Source organism: Panicum virgatum, chromosome 4N (genome assembly GCF_016808335.1).
Source record: "Panicum virgatum strain AP13 chromosome 4N, P.virgatum_v5, whole genome shotgun sequence".
In the NCBI taxonomy this organism is placed as follows: domain Eukaryota; kingdom Viridiplantae; phylum Streptophyta; class Magnoliopsida; order Poales; family Poaceae; genus Panicum; species Panicum virgatum.
Window position 1 is genome coordinate 18,982,712 of NC_053148.1, and position 22,419 is coordinate 19,005,130.

At 45.6% G+C, this 22,419-nt stretch overlaps 1 protein-coding gene and 1 pseudogene across 1 annotated transcript; both read left to right on the forward strand.

The window, feature by feature from the left end:
* Positions 1–656: 656 nt before the first annotated feature.
* Positions 657–2,444, forward strand: LOC120670539 (annotated as a pseudogene).
* Positions 2,445–17,283: 14,839 nt separating this feature from the next.
* Positions 17,284–22,102, forward strand: LOC120671489. The gene is made up of 5 exons (XM_039951831.1): positions 17,284–17,914; positions 17,998–18,144; positions 18,244–18,405; positions 20,900–21,015; positions 21,673–22,102. The coding sequence occupies exons 1-5, from the start codon at positions 17,741–17,743 to the stop codon at positions 21,689–21,691; spliced, it is 618 nt and encodes a 205-aa protein (XP_039807765.1). The 5' UTR covers positions 17,284–17,740; the 3' UTR covers positions 21,692–22,102.
* Positions 22,103–22,419: the final 317 nt, after the last annotated feature.

Below are 22,419 nucleotides of genomic sequence, written 5' to 3' on the forward strand. Positions count from 1 at the left end.
GGTCATCAAGTCTACAGTACTATGTGGCAGGAGCGCAGACAAACATGGGGAAAGAATGGAGGAATTCAGACCGACGGGCATTGGTTGCTCATCTCCTTCCAATTCTTCCTCGGTTTCTCTAAACACATCCATGTCTGCGTCCCATGCACATTTTCTTTACGGGGCCGTTTAGTTACCAAAAATTTTCACCTAAAAATTTTCACCTCCTCTTTAAACACATGTATGAAGCACTAAATGTAATTAAATAACAAAACTAATTACACAGTTTGGATGTACACGACGAGACGAATCTTTTAAGCCTAATTAGTGCATGATTAGTCATAAGTGCTGCAGTAACCCATATGTGCTAACGATGCGGTCAAAGGCCTCAAAAGATTCGTCTCGTGGTTTCCAAGTGAGTTCTGAAATTAGTTTTTTAATTAGTGTCCAAAAAGACCTCCCGACATCTGATCAAATTATTGACGTGACATCCAAATTTTTTTCATTTGCAACTAAACGGCCCGTATCTGTACACCCAAACACTCCCTATGCATGTCTGCGTCATCGTCAGTTCGTCACTGTGTCCCAACTTTAATTTTGTGCAGCTGGTTGGTGGCAGCAGCCCGGCCGGGCAAATCATACATTTACACACTGCACACCTTGCATGTGCTGCAGTCGTGCAAGCTGTAGCAATAGGTCTCCATCTTTCAGATAATCAAGGTGTAGGTGTAGGTGTAGATGCATATACTTGCCAGCCAGCAGGAAGTTCTCATATCGTCGGGTTTCAGAAACCAGAAGCTTATTAGCAGTTTCGAGAACAAGGGGATCGACGAAGGAGAAGACATCTGCTGAGGATGGCAGGACCGGCACCGGCGGCGTGGTTCTTCTTCCTGCTGGTTTTCATCGGCGCCGTCTCCGCCGCGGCGTTCTCGTTCCGCCTCCTCGCCTACCTCGCGCTCTGCCTCAGCCGGCCAAAGGACCTGCGCCGGCGGTACGGCGCGTGGGCCGTTGTCAGGCCGTTGTCACCGGCCCGACGTCCGGCATCGGCCGGTCCGTGGCGCTGGAGCTCGCGCGCCGCGGCCTCAACCTCGTCCTCCTCGACCTCGACGCCGCCAACCTCCAGGAGACCTCCGACGTGATCACGTCTCGCCACGGCGTGAACACCCGGACCGTGGTGTTCGACCTCTCGCTCGTCGGCACCCCTCAAGGTGTCCACACCACAGACACATCATCCTCTACCTAGCTTTGCTTGTCCATGTGCGTCGGCGATCTACTCTCGCTAATCTCTGATCGACTTGTACAGCAGGCGACGAGTCGATGCGGCGGCTCCAGGCGGCGATCGAGGGCCTGGACGTCGGCGTGCTGGTGAACAATGCCGGGGTGGCAAGGCCGGCGATGGCGTACCTGCACGAAGCCGACGTGGAGGCGTGGGTGAGGATGGTACGGGTGAACCTGTGGGCGCTGACGGAGGTCACGGCCGCCGTCCTGCCGGGGATGGTGGAGCGCGGCCGGGGCGCCGTACTGAACATGGGCTCGGCGTCCTCGGAGGCCATCCCCTCCTTCCCACTAAACACCATCTACGCCGCCACTAAACGGTATGCATGCCATGCCACGATTGGTTGGATCTATCCCTGATAGATTGCACTGGGTTGCAATGTAGAAGACATCCAAATTTAAATGGCCCACTGTACTGTATCTTTGATTGCGATTCATAGAGCAGTGATTACTGGATTTTTAAATTTAAATTTATCCTCTCGTCTCATTGACGGTCTGTTCACCGTAAGCAGGTACGTTTCTATGTTCTCGAGGAGCCTTTACGTTGAGTATAGAAGCAAAGGGATTGATGTGCAGTGCCAGGTAAAGCACCCCTGCAATTTTTGGCATTCAAATTTCAGCAAGAACAGTTCCTGATTGGCGCAGTCACCTGCCGAACTTCAACTTCACTGCAAGACCAAAGCAACTTCTGAACTTCACATGGGTTATTGTTGCTCGCATTCAATAATTCCAATGATTACTGCAGGCCCCGTTCTTCGTGGCGACCAGGCTGGTGCCGAGCGCGATGCTGGACAGCTGGCTCTCGCCGCTCGTCCCCACGCCGGACGCCTACGCCCGCGCGGCGGTGCGCTGGATCGGGCACGGCCCGCTCTGCACACCCGCCGTCAGCCACCAGCTCCTGTGGTGCCTCGCCGGAGTCCTGCTGGACGCCGCGCACGACTGGCTCCGCCTTCGTGAGCACCTGCGGCTGAGAGCGCTGTCCCAGAGAGCGAGAGCGGCGAGGGTGTCGGCAGCTGATCGGGGAGAGAAAATGACGCACGCCAAAAAATGAGTTTTTGAGTTTGGCTACGACTATGCTTCCTTGGCCTGCCGGAACTGATGTGATTCCTTCTTGACCCCAAACTGTGTGCATGCGCAGCAGCTGTACAAGCAGGAGAACAGATATCATTTTCAGGCATTACAAGCGGAAGAACAAATATATAATTTACTGATCTTGCTTATCAAATTCACTCAATAATCTACACGTATCTTGATTACGCTTAGCCAGGCACTATTATAAAAACGATTTGTAACAACGCCTTAATTTTTTCAGAGGTGGGCAAAAATATCACCCATTTCAACAAAGGGTGTGAATCTACTGCAGCAAGCTCTATGTCTCTATATTTATATCTCTCTCTCTCTCTCTCTCTTCATCTTTGTCACTTGAGTTGCCACTAGCTTCATTGGCCTTGTTCGCTGTGCTGGTGCTGGAGGCTGCTGCTGGAGTGGTGTGAGAGAAAAACACTTTTGACTGGCTGGTGGTTGGAGGCTGCTACTGGAGTGGTGTGAGAGGAAAACACTGCTGGCTGACTGGAGGCTGCTGGAGCAGAACAGGGTCATCATTGCTTGAGCTTGATGGAGGGGTTGTGTTCACTTTGTGGAGGTTCAAACTTTCTCAAGAGAAATATCTCATGTGATCGAATCTTGCCAACAACATCAACTGCAATGAGCTCCTTAAGATTCTCTTTATAGAGAAATGATGTCACAATGTTGTGCTTGGGCTTCCAGAAAAGTGTGAAATCTTATGGATAATATCACTATTAGACAATGAAGAAATTTCAAGAACATTGGTGTTCTCAATAGGCCTATTTAAAGGAGTATACATTTGCTCAACTTATTCATTTGGAAGCATCTTGAACTCATTGAGCTTTTTTCTTGAGAACTTGATAAGCTTCTTAGAACCAACTTGAATTTTCTCAAGCTCATCCCATATATAAAACACATTAGCTTTGATACAAACTCTAGCAAACATGTCCTCAATAATCGCCTCAAAAATAGCATTTCTATCTCTAGCATTCTGGTTCACATGAGACTTTGGAGGAACTCTACCCTTTGAATGAGAGGTGACCTCCCAAGCCTTTGGAGTTTGGAGAAAGAGCCTCAAGGTAACTTGCCTTGCAAGCCTTCGAGTATCCATAGACCATTGTTTAGGGTGTTAAACCTATCAAAGAGAGCCTAAACTCTGATACCCATTCGAAAAGAATACGATAGCGAATTGAGGGGCCGCCGAAGGCCGACGCCAAAGATGATGACCAAAAGGGTGAGCGTAGGCCGGGAGTGCTGAGCTGTAAAGGGAGTCCCGAGAGGAAAAATTACCATGTAATGATTCAAAAGCAACATGTGATCATGCAATTGTTACAAACGGATGACAAATAAACGATGAAGAACAAACCAATCACAGAGGACACGAGATTAACATGGAAAATTGGCCCGAGATAGAAGGGAAAAACCACGGGCGCCAGCCGGCAAATCTTCACTATATCGAGTGCAGTTACAATTAAAACGCTAGAGATTTACAATGATTTTTTCATCCCGAACGGCGGCTTACAAGAAGTATGTATAAAGGTGAAACCCTAATGGGTCGTAAGATTTATACCGCGGGAGCAAGCCCCCCGCACTCCGGCCCAAGCATCCGGCGACGGGCCTCGGCTTCGCTCCTTCCGAAGTCAGACTTTATACGTGTATAAATGAATTTGGATCACAATTCAACAGCAATGATGATCCAAAAACCCTTTATAATGATTTAATACAATGAAATAGCAACAATAACATTTATTTAATAAATAGTTCCTTGATACCGTAGTCCTTAGTAGAGTTGTTCAACTCCCTATGAGAGAAGCCAGGCTCAAATGTGATAATAAGAATATATACACACATGAAGGCAAAAGAATTTATGGATATGCCTATGGAGAAGAAAATAAACCACTTGACACACATGATCAGTGAGAAATATATCAGGCTGGGAACAGTCTGCCTAAGTTCTATCCTTTTTCTATATTATCAAAGGTAACTGAGCTACCATACATCCATTTTGGAGATGGTGGTATGGATACAAAACAATCCTGCAACGTGCGAAGACCGCGCTTAATTTAACCGCGCATCAAGGGGTTAAGCTGTTACATCAACTTCCACACAAGGAATCCATGCCCTTTTTCTCCCGAAACACCAAGAGAACCAAACATACATTCCTTGCACCGTGCAAATCTTTGTCAGGTTGAAGCAAAAAAAATCCTAACAAGACCATGTGATTTCACTTAGCCACGCAACTACAGGTGCTAGGTGCTATTACACAACATTAAATTTTTCTAGGCTCCCCTCCACTATCGGTCCGGAGGGATCCAGTTCTGAAGCTGCTTCCCCTTCGGTCGGGGCATCCCGGAGGGATGGAGAGAGAAGCATCCCTGAGGGATGGATGGTATTAAAGAGTGGCATCCCGGATGTCTTACTACCTTTTGAGTCCGATCTCAGGATAGCGCTTGGGCAAGGTAAATACCCAGTTCCGGAATGTGATTCTTTTTCCACGATTTGAACTATCAACCACCTGGCTCTACGCAAGCTCGTCCAACCATGCATCACTACTACACTAAGATCAATCTGACTCCTACCATTATTGGGAACCGGGGATCACTAACTCCAACCCCCCCCCCCCCCCCCCACCCCTCCTCGCTCCCGGATAATGAACCAGAAGTGATGCCCGGCCTCAATTCATGCATACTCCCTCCATCCAGTTTTGGCAGATATATTTCAAAAACTCAAATGTCCATAAATGATAGCTATATTTATTATTGGCATAGGCTGTGGCAATAAATAGCACTAGTAACGAGGAGTTTCCAGTTAAAATATTGAAGGACCAATAAAAAGTCAGTGTTGTATTTATTAGATTAATAAGCACACTTGATACCTTTGGTCATTGTGCTATATGAAAATATATGTATCAAAATTGGATGGAGGGAGTAGTTAACAATCAGGAGTGACGGGTCTTCCTTCTGTCACAAACTGGTTCTTGTACTAACTTTGTCACAATATGGATTGTAACCTCAAACCAAGGATTAATATTGTTCTCATTAGTTGCCAAAATTGCCATATATATAGGTCTCCAGCACCTACCCCCTCTAAAGTCCAGCAAATGTGATACAGTAAGCAGTGGCGAAGCTAGAGCAAATTGGAGGAGGTGTGCTTGCCTTGTACATGCATATAGAATTGATTTATGGGGGGAGCAAATATCGTGAAGATATGGATATAATCACTGTTTTTCCTTTTTTTTAGGGGGTGCATTAGACCCGCTAATCACACTACAGCTTCGCCCCTGACGGTAAGAATCAAGCCAACAACGTTTACTCTTTCTTTCGAACAACCTTACAAGGTGAGGTATGCTTGACTCCAACTCATATTAGTTTTATTAGTTTTAAATTTTGCACAGCATAACTGTAAGTGATTACATAGTTACATTCTCAAATCTTGCAGCGCCGCAATCGTGTGGACATCTGTTCCAAATTAGATCATTTCGACAAATCTAGATACATGAATTTTACTATGTATCTAGTCTAGATATAATATTTATCTAGATTCATAGCAAAAACTATGGATCTTAATTTGCCGAAACGACCTACAATTCGGAACCAAGGAGTAGCCAGTTCAAGGGGAACGAACATGAGAAGTCCTTTTCTTTTGTTTTGACCACATGAGAAGTCAATTGAAGAGAGCACCACATGTCAGCAAACACCAGTGTCCATGATAAGAGGTTTGTATAAGATAATCTCGCGACTTATTGTTAGCTGATTCAAGAAAATTAAAAGTAGTTATTTTCGTGACAAATGGTCAGCAAAGGTTTGGGTAAGTTATGCTGTTGCGAGTGGGATTGTAGCCCGATGCTTCGTCTTTCAGTTTGTGCTTGGGAAAGATGCATGTCAGGAATGTCAGGATGTTGGTGGTGTAGAAGGTGTATTCTATTTTATGTATCGCAATTACGTACTGAGTAACGCGTGCGTAGCGTGTGGAGTGGGACCTGCGTGTCTATCTGAGGCTAGTGCTATAAGCTGAGTCAGTCGAGTCGTGTAAGACAGGTATCATTTCTGTTTTGAACTCTGAGACAGAGAACTGGGGGTCAGGGTCGTCGCCCTCCCCTTGCTGAATCTGATGTCTTGTGCTTGATCTCACGTCGCCGGTGATCGCTGACAGCCACGGGGCCTCACAAGTGGTATCAGATTTAGTTATCGGCGGCGCGGCGCTGTTCATTTCCTTGTCTTCATCCCTGCTCCGGTCAGATTTTCTTTCCCGGCGATCTCTACCCGCTCCGCCGATCATCCTTCCGATCTCGGCGTCCCAGCCCCGCCCACCGACTCCCAGTCGGCGGTGGCCATTGCCACTCGACAATTAGCACTCCAGCGCTGTCGCCCCTATATTTTCGCCGCGCCGCTTAGGTCCTAGTTTGGGGATCGTGCTCTATCGTTGCGGAATCTTCCAATTCTGGGTCTCTGCTACAGGCGCAACGGCGAGCAATTCGTCATAGTTCGTGGGTCTCAAAGCGTGATCACTGAATTCCATCGGCTTGGTGACGCGGCTCGCACCTCTCGAGGTAATCCCATGTTGAGCCGTGCTTACTCTGCTTCCGGTGTGTTCACCACGGCGCCCCATAAGCCCTCTGTTTAGACTCAGTTTGTGCTCTCTAAGATGGATGAGCACGCAGCGCAAGAGGATGCGCGTTACGAGCATCTCATGGAAAATTTGGATCTCTTGTGTGCTCAAGTCGGGACTATCTCTTCCCATCACCAACAGATGGCCGCTCAGTCCGATATCAACACTAAAATCGTGGAACAATTGTTGCTAGATCAACGTACGCTGAGCCAACAGATTGAAGCTACTGGGCAAGCGGTGGCCAACTTGACTCTGAATCGTCAGCACCCAAGCAGCCCTCCTTTTCAACTAGTTTCTCCTCGCCCTCGACATTCTGTGGTAGGTACTTCTCATTTTCCTTCGCACAACAATGCGGCTGGATTTGCTAGGCGTTCTTATGATGGGGAGGGGCCAATTAGAGTTGTGTTACCGAAATTGTCATTTCCACGCTTTGATGGATCGAATCCTACAATTTGGAAGGATAAATGTGTAGATTACTTTACTTTGTGCAACATCCCTGAAACATTTTGGACTACTGCTGCTGCTTTACACATGGATGATAACGCTGCTAAGTGGGTCCAAGTATATAAGCAGGAGCATGGATTGGATTCCTGGAGTGTTTTTATAGAGGCTATTGAGCAGAAATTTGGGGCCATGGATTATCGGGATGCTTTGAGTACTATGTTTGACTTACACCAAACTGCAACAGTTGATGAGTAAGTATATCTCTGCTTTTGAGATTTACAATATCAGCTGACCCATGCATAATGTCATCTTGGCGAAATATTTTTTGTCACTCAGTTTATCAAAGGATTATTGCCTGAGATCAGTGCGGTTGTGCTTTCAAAAGTTCATGACACCATGCAGCGAGCCATTATGTTGGCCCGGATTCAGCAGCACCTCATTGACAAGGGTAAACTAAAGTCCGGCAAGCCGCAGGGTTTTGGCAAGAGCTTTGGTTTTCAGTCCAAAGGGGATGCTAAATCTTCAGTTTCAGGCTCTTCTTTGTGGAAGGAGCGGCAAGTGATGAATTACCGAAAGGCCAATAACTTTTTGATAGGAAAACTCTAAGGGAAGCCCTTAGAGCATAAAGGTGCGGCACCCAGAATTTGAACCCTGGATGGGAGCACTCCAACCAGTGGCCTTTGCCACTACGCTGTGAACCCCTTCGCGAAAGGCCAATAACTTGTGTTTTCAGTGTGGGGAGCCTTACAATCCAACTCATGCTACAGTATGCACTAAGAAAGCTAAAGCTCAGGCTAATGCATTGGTGGTGAATGATTTGGACATGCCCTTATCAGAGGAGATTCTAACTCAGTTAGCCATGGAAGACTCTATTTTAGATGATTTTGGTCAGATATCTCTCAATGCCATTTCAGGCACTGACTCTGGTGAAACTTTAAAGGTGAGAGCCTTGGTCAAGAATCAGGTGATGTTAACATTGGTTGATAGTGGTAGTAGTCACAGTTTTGTGAGTGCTGATTTTTTAAACTGAGTAGGCATTATACCTGTTCCCACAGTGCCCAAGTAAGTTAGAGTAGCAAATGGAGAGGTTATGATTTCAGATTCATATGTACCACAGTTGACATGGTGTGTGATGGACACACTATTCAGACTGATATGAGGGTTTTGAATTTGGGGGCCTTTGATGCTATACTTGGCTATGATTGCTGGCCATCCACAGTCCCATGACTTGCCATTAGCATAACAAAACTTTAGAATTTCTGCATCATGGGCAGTTGGTTCAACTTCAAGGGATCACTCCATCTACTTAGGGTGTCCAGTCTCTTTTTGCATCATAGTTTCTTAAATGGTACAAAGGAAGGCTTGTGTGCTAATTTCCAAGGACAAAGAGGATTAGCTTTCTTCCAGAAGACCTGAAATTCATAACTTATTGGACACCTACAGGGATGTCTTTTCAGACCCCAAAACACTCCCTCCTTCCAGGACTTATGATCATACTATACCTCTGATCCCTGGGGTTGTGCCAGTAAACTCCAAACCATACATGTATTCACCCCAGCACAAGGATGAAATTGAAAGACAGGTTCAAGAGATGTTGGCCAGTGGACTCATTGTTCCAAGTACCAGTCCTTTTCCTTCTCCAGTCTTGCTTATTCAGAAAAAGGATGGTATCTAGCAATTCTGTGTGGATTTTAGGAGGCTAAATGCCTTGACCATCAAGAACAGATTTCCTATGCCTATCATTGAAGAGATCTTGGAGGAATTGGCTGGCAGCAAATATTTTACAAAGTTGGACATGAAATCTGGTTATCATCAAGTAAGAATGAAACCTGAGGATGAATACAAGACTGCTTTCAAAACACATTAAGAGCTGTATCACTTCAAGGTCATGCCATTTGGGTTGACCAATGCCCCTGCCACCTTTCAATGCATCATAAATGATGTCCTGGCCCCATTTCTGAGGAAATTTGTGATGGTCTTTTTGGATGACATATTTGATTTACAGTTCTTCCTTTTAGACTCATGTCAGTCACTTATAGCAAGTATTGGCCAAACTATGGGAGCATCAGCTCTACATGAAACTCAGCAAATGTTCTTTTGCCCAACATCAGATTGAGTACTTGGGCCATATCATTTCACAAGGAGTTTCAACTGATCCTAGTAAGACTGAGGCCATGATCCAGTGGCCCACTCCAACTTCTCTGACTGAGGTTAGAGGTTTTCTGGGACTCACTGGATATTATAGGAGGTTTGTGAAGCACTATGGATTAATTGCTAAGCCATTAACCAGGTTACTTCAAAAAAATCAGTTTGTATGGTCCTCAGCTGCTCAGCAAGCTTTTGATACTCTGAAGCATGCTATGTCTTCCACACCAGTCCTGGCTTTGCCTAATTTTCAGGAAGTATTTGAAGTTGCAACTGATGCTTCAAATGTGGGCATTGGTGCTGTTCTTATACAGCAAGGACAGCCTACAACTTTTCTGAGTAAAGCTCTCGGAGAAGCTCATAAACATCTCTCTATTTATGAAAAAGAGTTCTTAGCCCTCATTATAGTTGTGGACAAGTGGAGGCCATATATGCAAAGGAATGAATTTGTTATCAAGACTGACCACAAGAGCTTGTCTTTTTTGATGGAACAGAATTTGCATTCAGAGCTTCAAAGAAAGGCTACTAGATTGATGGGTTTGCAATTCAAAGTGGTTTACAACAAGGGCAGAGATAATATAGCTGCAGATGCTCTGTCCAGAGTAGGCCATCTAGTTGTCATTCAAGCAGTTCGGGTGCAAGAGGTGGCCAATTCCTATACTACTGATAGTCAAGCACATAATTTATTGGCTCGACTGACTGTCCATAGTCCTAATGAGCAAGGATACTCGCTGCACCAAGGTATCATCCAATTCAAAGACAGGATCTGGGGTGGTGATAATTCAGGGTTGCAGACAAAGATTATTACTACTCTCCATTCTAGTGAAGTTGGGGGCCATTCTGGCCAACGTGCTACATATCAACGAGTGAAGAGGATGTTCTATTGGAAGGGGCTCAATCACCATGTGGAAACTTTTATCCAACAGTGTTCAGTCTGTCAACAAGCAAAACACCTGAATACCAGACCAGCAGGGCTGCTCCAACCCCTTCCCATTCCACAAGGGGTATGACAGGACATTTCTTTGGACTTCATCGAAGGTTTGCCTAAGTCTGATGGGTTTTCGGTTGTCCTGGTTGTGGTGGATCGTCTAACCAAGATGCCCATTTCTTTCCTCTAAAACATCCTTTCTCTGCTCTCTCTCTCTCTGTAGCCCGGGTGCTCTTTGATGGTGTGGTTAAGTTGCATGGTCTTCCAAATACAATGGTTTTTGATAGGGATAAGATTTTCACCAGTTCGGTGTGGACAGAATTGTTCAAATTGGTGGGAATACAACTGTTTTTCAGCACTACTTACCATCCCCAGACCGACGGCGTTAACCAGTATTGGGAGATGTACTTAAGGTGTGCAGTCAGTGATGCTCCCAAGAAATGGCATGCCTGGCTTGCTCAAGCCGAGTTTTGGTGCAATACTAACTTCCTCACAGCTATTGGTTGTTCTCCATTCAAAGCTTTGTATGGCTATGATCCTGATTTGGGGGTCTCTCCTTCCATGTCTTCTTTCACCCAGCCATTAGTGTCCAAATTCATGCAAGACAGAGCTACTCATTTGGACATCCTGAAAGAACAACTTCATCGTGCGCAAAACCGTATGAAACAGGCTGCTGATCGCCACAGATCTGAAGTGGTGTTCCAGGTGGGGGATAAGGTTCTCATGAAGCTGCAGCCGTATGCTTAGTCATCTCTGGTCAATCGCCCATATCCAAAGCTTGCCATGAAGTACTTTGGTCCCTACACAGTGTTGGAACGAATCGGTCCCACTGCTTACAAACTCGATTTACCAGCTTCATCGTTGATTCACCCAACTTTTCATGTTTCGCAGTTGAAGGCCTTTGTACCAGATCACACTCCAGTGTTCTCGGAGCTGCCCCACCAAGTTCAATTGGACGCCGAGGAGGTCCAACCGGAGGACATTCTGGATCGTCGTCTCGTTAAGAAGGGTAATCGTGTTGTTCCTCAGGTGCTGATCAAGTGGACCAATGTACCTGCTGCCTCAGCTACTTGGGAGGATTACTACATGATCAAGACCAAATGTCATGATGTTGGTGGCGTAGAAGGTGTATTCTGTTTTATGTATCGCAATTACGTACTGAGTAACGCGTGCGTAGCATGTGGAGTGGGACCTGCGTGTCCGTCTGAGGCCAGCACTATAAGCTGAGTCGGTCGAGTCGTGTAAGACAGTTATCATTTCCGTTTTGAACTCTGAGACAGAGAACTGGGGGTCAGGGTCGTCGCCCTCCCCGTGCCGAATCCGATGTCATGTGCTTGATCTCACGTCGCCGGTGATCGCCGACGGCCACGGGGCCTCACAAGGAGGTGACTGATGATCTTCTTGATTTCTTTTATTCAGAGCAGCTCCAGTGTGCGGTAAAATTGAACCGTAGACTATACAAACAGAATAAAGCACATAGTGACAGTCGACGTTTTGTTGTCAGAGTGAAAATCGACCATAGTTCTCGATTCGATTCGAGGGCAATAAAATACTACAATGAGGAACGAGACATGGACATGCACTGACCGTTTTTTTCTCAGTGCGAGTGGAGGTGGGCAATTGAGATTTTTTTTTTAATTCTACATGGATCCCACAAACCGAGATGTCAACACTGCAGCTATCGAATTGAAGCGTTGTTCGACTAGCTTGGTTTGCACGAGTCGAACCAGCACTGGAGGAGATGTGATGCGAGCAAGTACGTACGCGCGGTTTCACTAGCAACGTGCGCGGCGCATAACCTTTGGCGTTCCGAGTGCACGCACGCGCAGGGCGCAACCGCCGCGCCGTTGGCCTTCACGCCCACTCGCCGCTCCACCTCCCTTCAATTTATCACCGGCGCCTCCTCGATCATCGTCGCCGTCCCTTGCGCTACCGCGCAGCGCGCGCACCCGGCCCGGTTCCAGTTCGATTGCTTCCGCTTGGCAGTTGCCAATCAGGCACACAGCACACAAATTAAGCGATCACGACGGCGACAATGGAGTGGCGGCGGCGCCCTCCCCGCACGGCGGTGCTAAAGGGTGGTCGTCGCTCGCAGGGCTCCTGACGGGCGCGGGCGCGGGCACGGATGTCGAGGTCGAGGACCTCGAGCGCTGGCGCGAGGAGGTGCGCGCTACGCTGGCGCGGATCGACGTGAAGCGCGGCCGGCTGCAGGGCCAGATCGCCGCGGCGTCCCGCGGCAGCAGGCGCCGCGCTCCGCGGAGGGCGGCGCCGGGCGCGGCCGCTGCCGGTGTCGGTGCGCACGACCCGCCGCCGGTTCCTCCTCCGGCCGATGGCGACGACGACGAAGACGGTGCGTGCTACGCCCCCGGAATGGCGCCGTCCGTAGGAGGCTACGGGCCGTCGCCGGCGACGTGAAGAAGGAGCGGCAGCGGCTGGAGGCCCTGTGGACCGACCTCGACGAGGCGATCGTCGACGCCAGGGAGAGGCTCGCCCTCCAGCCTGCGGGGCGAACCGCCTAGGCCTGTGCATACATACTCGTCTATCTTCACTTTTCCACTGGACTTTTTGTTGCTGCTTCGTGGACGGTTATGCATAGGATCGGAGCATGTTTTGGGGAGATTCTTCTTCCTTTTTGCCACTGATTTGGCACCAGTATTATGTTTGTTTTCGCCCTATACGAAAACGATATGAGGTTACAATTCAGTGGTAAAATGGAATGCGTCCATATGACATTTCGAATTGACTACTGGGGTTATTTTGTAAATCTGGTAATAGTGCGGTCTCTGTATATATCACTACTCGATTAGGTAATTTTGCAGTCTATGCAACAGCCTCTCTTAGTCCTTTTTGTGTGTGTTTCTATGCCGATTGAATGTATGTATCATCCATATGTGGGAAACGATTTGGAACCGTTTAAGCTGAAGTTCCACAATAACCAGAAAAGCAGCCTAGTATGCTGCTGAAGGATAGATGCTGCCTAGTTTCCTTTTGAAAGATAAAAGCGGGTTAGTTTCCCTTTGAAATCAAACCAGAGAAGCTTCCATCAAGCATTTTCGCAGGAGAAAATGATCCAGCTGCTGCATGGAGGATGTTGACTAATAACATCTTGGATAAATATAGTTAAATATGTTACGCATTTTGCTTGTGCTTGGATGCATAGAAACACATGTTAGAAAAAATACATCACAATTTTTTATCATTATTTTGATAGGTCAAGATATTTAATAATAAATTAATTATTGGATTTTAAAATTATATGAAGAATAAGGATGAAAAAATTATAACAATTTTTATAATATGCCTTGAAGTCTAATATTACTATGCAAAATTTGAAATTAAAATTTAACTTGTGTGTAAAGAAACAAAAAAAAAGACAAATTGTATTATAGTTTAAAATGAACTAAATGGCATAGTTTAGGGGCTAATGCAGCAAAGTTATTGTTTTGTTCAGAAAGTTGAAGTGGTGATTTTGATAAGAATCAATACTACTTCACAGCACAAAGGTCGGATTATTGCTTTGCTCAACCTCTTGACCAACAGTCTATAATCTTTCTAAATACCTTCATTTTTCACGTGCCTTCGCGATATGCCATTGACCACATCAAAAATGTATTATGCTCTTGTGCTTTGCCTGTGACGCATTGTTATAGTTTAGGGCGAAGGGGAAGCGCAGCCCACCGCCGCGTAGGACGAAGGAGAGCTCCCAGGCGTCCCCACCATGACGTCGATGATGTCCGCGCTTTCGAACTAGCTTGTGAACCCGCTCACGCGCCTCCACACGCACAGTCTCCTTGCTTCTCAGGAAATACGGTGGCCCCGGATCCGCTCTGGCCTCTATCCTGCCAAACTCCCTTCTGCCAAGCTCCCTTCTCGATTTCGTCCTTTTCCTCTAGTTCCCCTGGTCTGAATGGTCTGTTGCGTTTGTGATCCGATGATCCGATCCAGAAGGGCTGAGGAACGACGACCTTTATGATCCGTACTTCGATCTGGATATCAAGGAGGTGCTTGGGAGGCTGCCTAGGGAGGTGGTTAGGCTAGACGCAGGAGCTATACACCACGCACGATCACTAGTAGAAAACAAGCCAAAAGTCCACCCTAAAAGTACTGGCATGAAGATGTAGGTACCGATTCATCTTCATACCGGTACTTTTGGAGTTGATAGAATCTATGGATGCGCCAACCGGTACCTTAAGCTTTAGGTACCGGTTGGTATTACTAACCGGTACTTAAGGCTCATCCAAGGGTTACTTCAAAAGGAAAATATCTCTCTTCCCATCACAAGTGATGTGTATGTGAGATGGTAAAAAAGGTACACGTGATGCAAGAGGTCCCAAGTTCGAATCTTAGCCACCACCCGCATGCATATTTTTGACAAAAATTAGTGCCTTAGGTACTGATTATTTCACCCGGTGTTAAAGTCAAGAGCCTTTAGTCTCGGTTTCGGGGTACCGGTTGGAAAAACTGGTACCTAAGGCCCTTCTCAACCGGTGCCTAAGGGCCTTTTTCTAGTAGTGGATGCCATTGCCTGAAGGTGATTTGTAGATGATTCTAGCCCAATTACCATTTGAGCCAGCTAGGTTAGGGTTTGGAGGTGACGCCACCGCTCCTTCCTCATGGTCACGCCACCACTCGCTACTCGTTCATAGTTGTGCTAGTTGAGGTTCCGGTTTCAGGGCTGCCGGGGAGCTGCTGCTCACCACCGGCCATAGCGGGACGGCCGGTGGCGGTAGGCTGGCCTAGCGGAGGAGGTGGGCACGGGGCTGTCAAGGCCGGTGATTGGAGGGCCGCTGATCGGGCGGTGGGAGACGGTGTCTGGGCCAGTGCCGGGACGGAGGAGTCGACGGTGGCGACACGATGGACGGAGATGGCAGCGGCGGTGGGAGACGGTAGCAGCAGGGGTGGGAGGGCGGCCGGCGCGGACGGGCTAGGGTTCCGCCGAAGCTCCGCATCGGCCGGCAGCGGCATGGAGCTCAGGCGGAACCCTAGCCTGCTCACGCCGGTGGGGTAGGGGTGGGGCTGGGTAGCGAGCGGAGAATGGTGGAAGGGTCGGGAAGAAGGTGGGAGAAGAAAGAGTAAGGGAGAAGAGAGGACTGGTGAGCCGCTGGCTCGAGGTGATGATTCTGCATACCATCCGCTCAAGGCGATGGCTAGCTGCGCCCTAGGCTAGAGGTGATCGACGCCCACATCCCGTGTCTCAAGAACGCGCCCTGGACCTCTCCATGAAGCACCAGTAAAAAATGGAGGGGAGAAAGTCATTTTAACCTCCCTCAACTTTGGGCCGAATATGCTTTTCCTCCCTGGATAATGAAACCGTCCATCCAGCCTCCTCAGTCTCACAAAATCGTTCACATAACCTCCCTGAGCGGTTTGAGTATGGCTGGGCATATTACCCGAAACCTGTACTCGAAAAACCCGAACCCGTACCCAAAAAACCCAAACCCAGAAAGACCAATCACTACTTCGGGTAGCAAACTCCAGTACCTGAAATTATTACGAGTAATTCGGGTATTAAATCCCGGTACCGAAATACCCGAAAATCTGAAATGCCCACCCAAAATAATAAGTTTTAAAGGCTCCAGAAGTAAATTTGGCCCACCACAGTCCAACCCCTACCTGGCAAGTGGCTACGCACCTCCACCCTAACCTTATCCTCTTTACTGTCTCCCTCTCCCAATCTAAATCACAATCGCCATCCCTCGCACCCAGAGGCCAGGCGGCGGTGCCTCCCAGCCCCTGCGCCTCAGGCAGCGTCGCCTCCAAGGCCTTCGTGCCCCAGCCACGGTAGCCGGCGGGTGGCACCAAGACACGCGGCCGCGGCAACCGAAGCCCAGCGGCGAGCGGCAACAGGACATGCAGCCACAGCAGCGCAGCGGCGGGCGGCACCACACACGGGGCTGAAGAGGTTTCGGGCAGCTGCAGGCTGTTTGCTATCCCGGCTGTTTGCATCTTATCTTGTGCTTGCTTGCTGTGTTGGCTATATCCTGTTGGATCTACTGCTTTCTGCTTTGCATCTGTGTTGCTTCTTGCTCGCTGCCTTCTTAGCTGCATCTCGGGTTGTTCGGGTTAACCCGAATTCGAAATGTCGGATTTTGTTTATTTTGAGCAAATTTTGGGTTAGAGTTTTCAAAACTTGAAATTTAAAAAATCCAAAAAAACCCGACTCGAAATTTTCGGGTAGCCCGAACGCCCAGGCCTAGGTTTGAGGCTGAGGTGGCAGCTGTTTTTCTCCTTTTTCTTTTATTTTATTTTGACTAGATTTTTGAAAAATCACAATAAATCAAAAAAAAAATCATTGAATGGAAAATCCAATTTTGTTAAACTCCACATAAGTAGATCTACACAGTGGATATATTATATGGAATACTTTAGTACAAATATTTTGTTGTAACTTTAGATATATACTTTTCTGTAATTAATTTTTAGTTTTTTTGCGAGAGTAATTAATTTATAGCTACAGTCTGCGTCCACCAATTATAGTGAAATTTTAATGGTGGGCTAATCATTTTTATGATTATTGCATCATATATGACGAGTTATTGATTTATCTAGTTTTATCTATAGATTCATCTAGATTTACCTATAGATTTATCTAGGTTTATATAGATAAATTTAGCTTAGTCAACTATGATTCAATAATTATAAATTTTTTTTACTATAGCTTAATTTTATAATGATTAGCGCACTATAAAAATTTCACCATAATTGGACCATAGAAACTGTAGTTATAAATTAAATACAGAAAAACATATATCTAAAACTACAACAAAAAATTGTACTAAAGTATACTATATAATATATTAATTTTATAGATCTACCCATATAGAGTCCAACGAAATTAGATTTTCTATTTATAATTATTTTATAATTTACTATGATTTTTTAAAGATTCGATCAAAATAAATATATAAAAAAGGAGAAAAACCGCTGCCACCTTAGCCTCAAACCGCTCATGGAGGTTATATAAACGGTTTTATGAGTATGAGGAGGCTGGCTGGATGGTTTCATTGTTCAAAAATATAATCGGCCTAAAATTGAGAGAGGTAAAAAAGAACTTTTTCCAAATGGAGGCAAACTCAATTTCTTTGAGAACCCAATTTTCGTTTTGGACTAATCAAACATTTTGAGCCTCGTTTGGGCCGTCAAAAGGCCTAAACGTGCGCATTTCACTGCTCACGTTTTCTTCAAAGCCCATCTTACGCACCTTGCTTTCTCCTCCTCGCCGTCGCCGCAATAAACCTCAGCAAGAAACCGCACAACCCCCGCCTCGCCGCCGGCAGCTCACCGGAGACGGCACCCATGGCCTCCCGCCGGGCGCTCCACCTCCTCACGCCCTACCGTGGCATCTCGTCGACCCCGCACCTCGCCTCCATCGGCTGGTTCGACAAGATCAAGTCCACCTTCACCGGCAAGAAGCCCGAGGCCTCCGAGGCAGACTCCTTCACCCTCATCAGTAAGTCGACGATGCGCCGAGCTCTGCTTCGGCTCCATTCTTGCTAGGCTAATGACGAAGCGCCGCCTTGACCCACTTCGCCGATTGGGTCGGATTTACATAGTTCGCGGACACAATGGAGATGGCGAGGAAGGTGGGGACGTTCAAGAACTTCGTCGCCGGGCGGGCCAGCGAGGCCACCGTCGTCAACGCCTTCGAGAAGCATTCTGCCGTGCTGCGCTACCTCGGCGCCATCGACCCCACTGGCGAGGTACCCTGATTTGAGTTCTCTTTCTTTTCTTTTTGGGGGTTAGAGGGCTTGGAATTTGGGTTGGAGATTGATTGATGGTCTGCGATGAAATTTTTTCAGAAACTCCAAAACAGTTACAAGATTAATTCGACCAAACACTGCAACTGCACGATTGCTGATGTGGAGCACATACTGGCCAAGTATACATGGGCGAAAGAGGCACAGAAGAAGATGGCAAAGCTCAAGGAAGAAGGAAAGCCATTGCCAAAGACATTTAATGAGGTAACTATAAGAAGACAGGCAAGGATATGGAGCCTTGTGTGTTATTAAGCTTGTGTGGGATATGGAACTATGTGTATTATTAAGCTTGTGTGAGATGACTGCAAAATACACTCTTGAGGGGTATTGGAGCTTTGTTCAATTTGAATTATAGTCTAATTCTACAATACATTGAAGAGGCAAAATGGACATCATAGAGAATCAAGGGTAACAAATAAAGACATACAAGAGTGTGATGTGAGGAAAAAAAACAAAATATACTAGTAGAGTGCATATTTTGAGTAATGTAAAGTTGTAGGCACATTTAGCTGGATAAAGGAAATTATATCATACGAAAAATGATTTGTTGTAAGGATCGATGGACCAAGAGGGGGGTTGAATTGGGCCTTTTTCAAATTTCTAAAACAAAATAAAGCAACCTTAACCTATGTAATACTAGTAAGGCTCAATTCACCAACCGGATAACTAAGCAAACTACACAAGCTATAAAAGATATAACAAGATATGAAACTAAGCAAGGTAGAGCTAAGTTATGATCTCTAAGGTCAAGCACATGAATAATTGCATGAAAGTAAGTGCTTGAAAGTAAAGAGTGGGCAAGAGACGACCGGATTTTTCCCGTGGTGTCGATGTGTTGGCACACACCCTTAATCCACGTTGTGACACTCACTAAGAGTCTTGTCACCTCCCAAGTCACCGAGACAAGGGTGCTCACTAAGAGTCTCCGTTCACCATCCCGGCGTGGTGGAGCTCAAGAAACGTACAAACTTCTTCGGGCTCCCACAATCCTTGGCAAGCTCCGGAAGAAACACCTCAATCACCAAGATCGCCTAGGTGTTGCCAATCACCAAGAGTAACAAGCTAGGGCCTTCACTTGAGCAAGAACCGATCACCAAGAACGGATGCACACAAGCTTCTCTCTACTCAAGTCCTTAGTCTTACTTCTTGGATGATTGAATGATCAAATGTGTGGAATATGAAGCTCAAGGTGGCTCTCAACAATAGTATGAGTGTATGAATGTTGCCTGGTGTCATGAGACTTCAAAATGAGCCATTGGAGGGGTATATATAGGCAGCTCATGCGGATAGAGCCGTTGGAGAAAAGCTGCCAGAAAAGTACGCAACGCCGGTTACTCCGACGGTCCTCCAAATGTCATCGTCGGTTTAACCGATGAATGTAAACTGCCCACTTGGAAAACTAGCCGTTACAACTCGGGCAAATTAACCGACGTAGCATCGGTTTAACCGATGAGTGTAGTTGTCCACTGATCAACTGAAAAACCAACTCTCTGGACAACTGCATCGACGCTAACTCAAATCCATCGTCGGTTTAACCGGTGAGTATAACCTTTTATAACCCCTGGAAAAATCAACGTTCTGGACAACTGCACCGACGTTTAATTTCAAATATCGTCGGTTTAACCGGTGAGTATAACTAGAAATCCCTGGAAAAACCAACGTTCTGGGCAACTGCACCGACGTTAATTTCAAATATTGTCGGTTTAACCGGTGTATGTACTTGTCCAGACTCTGATAACTGCGTTTAACCGACGTATAGAAAATTGGAGTCGTCGGTTAAACCGGTGTATAGACTTTTTCTGATTTTGCCTTTTCTGATTTGAGTCTTGAATGAAATCCAAATATTCTTGAGATATAAGTTGAAAACCACTTATTTGAACTTCTAAGAACCTGAGTGACCATAGTGTGCATCCATTTTTGATTGACCATGTCCATGCTCAAGTTACTTGGCCTTAACCCCTCTTAATAGTGCGACCTCTACAAAACTATAAAACCTATACTAACCTAAGTGTCCTTCTCAACCTTGCGACACTTAGGACTAGAAAGATCCTTAGTCTTGTTATATACTTGAGTTGAATACCGAGATTGCCTTTTTGAATAATGAAATTTAGGGACCTCTTTAACACATGATCCAATGAGCGATAATAATTCATTAAGCTGTACAAACTCATTAATCACAATAATGATTGTCATTAATCACCGAAACATACCTAGAGGGCCTAGATGCTTACATTTGTGATGTTACACATTTATAAAAGAAATGTAGTACCCTTGTTCTTCCATATTAGCTTGAAATTTTTCATCATTAAACATCTTAATTGGTATGTAAAGGTGGCAACATAATTCGGTAGCAGCAGACTGATTTGGCTTCTAGTACCCTTTTCTTATTTTGTTTTTCAGTTTTTATGTGGTCATGCTTGATGTATCTGACTTCTGATCTTGCTCCATTCACACATGCTATTTTTCGTGTCTGCTTCATTGTAAACAACTTTCTGGATTATATTTAAGGAGCTTTGTAAAGAGCTCTGAGTAACCCATATGGGTTGGGAAAAGTGTTGGATGCCATTATATAATATTCTCTTTTTTCTTCTATTAACACCAGATTTCGATCTCCTTGATTGCGTTTTCGTTTACTTTTCTTTCCATTGTGCTGGATCGTTTGATATTTGTAACCATGCCTTTGTTTCATTGTTTGTAGATTCAAAATCTAATGGGCTCTACACCAATGGACGTTGGCCGATCTAATCTGGCGAAGAGTGGTCAGATAAGTAGGAATGCTCTCTGCCCATGTGGTTCTAAGAAACGATATAAAAGGTTTGCTTCAAGAACTAGTTCCATTACTAAACTGCCATGCCGCTCTTTGATTGATGACATTTTCTATTTCTGCGGTTCACATGTGCTGTAATGCCTGCAATATGTTGTTCTTTTATATGTATATGAATGGCTAACATGGTGCCCGTGCGTTGCTACGGGTAATATAATAGATTTACATAATATTACTACCTTTATACGTTCACTCCATGTACATGCCGTTTTGTGATCATGTGAGGCATTGATTGTCCGGGATCCAATTGAGATTTCAATTGATGGGTTCATATTATGATTCATATTGATTTGTCCGGTTCCAATTAGAATTCCGATTAACGAAAAGCTAATCCGACTCACATACGGGATGGACTAAGACCCATCTGTCAATGACACGAGACAGACCAAACCAAACATTTATGTAGAAACATTACTCGCTTTAGAAATAGGTATATATTAGTGTAATAGTATAGCATTGTAGTATTATATGTTGTGGAATATGACTAAATAGTAGATTTTGATAAAAGGATAACTTTTGAAGTCTACGGGTTTTGACAATAGTAGGCATTAGTTTTGAAGTTTAAGGATTCTTACTGGCGACCATAATCTAGTTTATTTTCCTTGCATTATTATGACAGTATGTTCTTTGCTGCCTCAAATGTGAAGGTGCTGTGGAGCTTCATAAGGTGAACAACCATGCTTTTGTCTGCTTGCACGTGATGAAGGCCAGAGGCAGCATTTAGGTTTGCTGTGATCAAGAAAAGCCTTTTGGCAATTCTCAATGTGAGAATGCAGCTATTTCCTCGACAGCAAACCGTGTGAGCTGCCAAGCATGTGACTTTTATAAACTTGTAAAACACCATACGTGAGCCCTGTACTTTGGGGGGGAAAAAACCTTTGCTCGAATTGTGTGATTTCTTGGTTGATTCGATTCGTTCTTGCTGATGAATCTTAGCAACATCCATTTAGCTTGTTCAGAGTTCTCATACAGGCCTGAGTATGTTTTAAGCTTCACTCAAATTTTCTATTCTAGATGGCATAAGGAGTTATGATGGATGAATGTGAATAAAATAACCGGCTTTTGCTTCACATCTTATCATTGATGAAATTTTGCTTCCACTGGGTCATTATTATGTTTCTGTTTCTGTTTTTCATTTTTTTTTTAAAAATGCTGTTATTGTGTTTAGTTGACTACATAGGAAACCTGTAAATATTGTGCATCCTGTACATCTTATCAATGCAACACCACCAGCAACCTTCTCTCTAACTAAAGCCTTAGTCCCTTGACCTTTTGTATTAGCAATATCCTTGAGTGCTAGGTATGTAGGCTTGCACAACCTTAAAAGGCTGCAAATAGAGTCATAATGCAAGCTCCACCTAGTCTCACCTGCCCTAAGTTCCAATTTGGTTAGC

What these genes read in the sequence shown, in the direction of transcription:
- LOC120671489 (XM_039951831.1), top strand. Translation starts at nt 17,741, where the DNA reads ATGGCCTCCCGCCGGGCGCTCCACCTCCTCACGCCCTACCGTGGCATC. An exon ending in CCATCGACCCCACTGGCGAG is followed by an intron (nt 18,145 to 18,243) that starts GTACCCTGATTT and finishes AAATTTTTTCAG; the next exon opens with AAACTCCAAAACAGTTACAA. An exon ending in TGCCAAAGACATTTAATGAG is followed by an intron (nt 18,406 to 20,899) that starts GTAACTATAAGA and finishes CATTGTTTGTAG; the next exon opens with ATTCAAAATCTAATGGGCTC.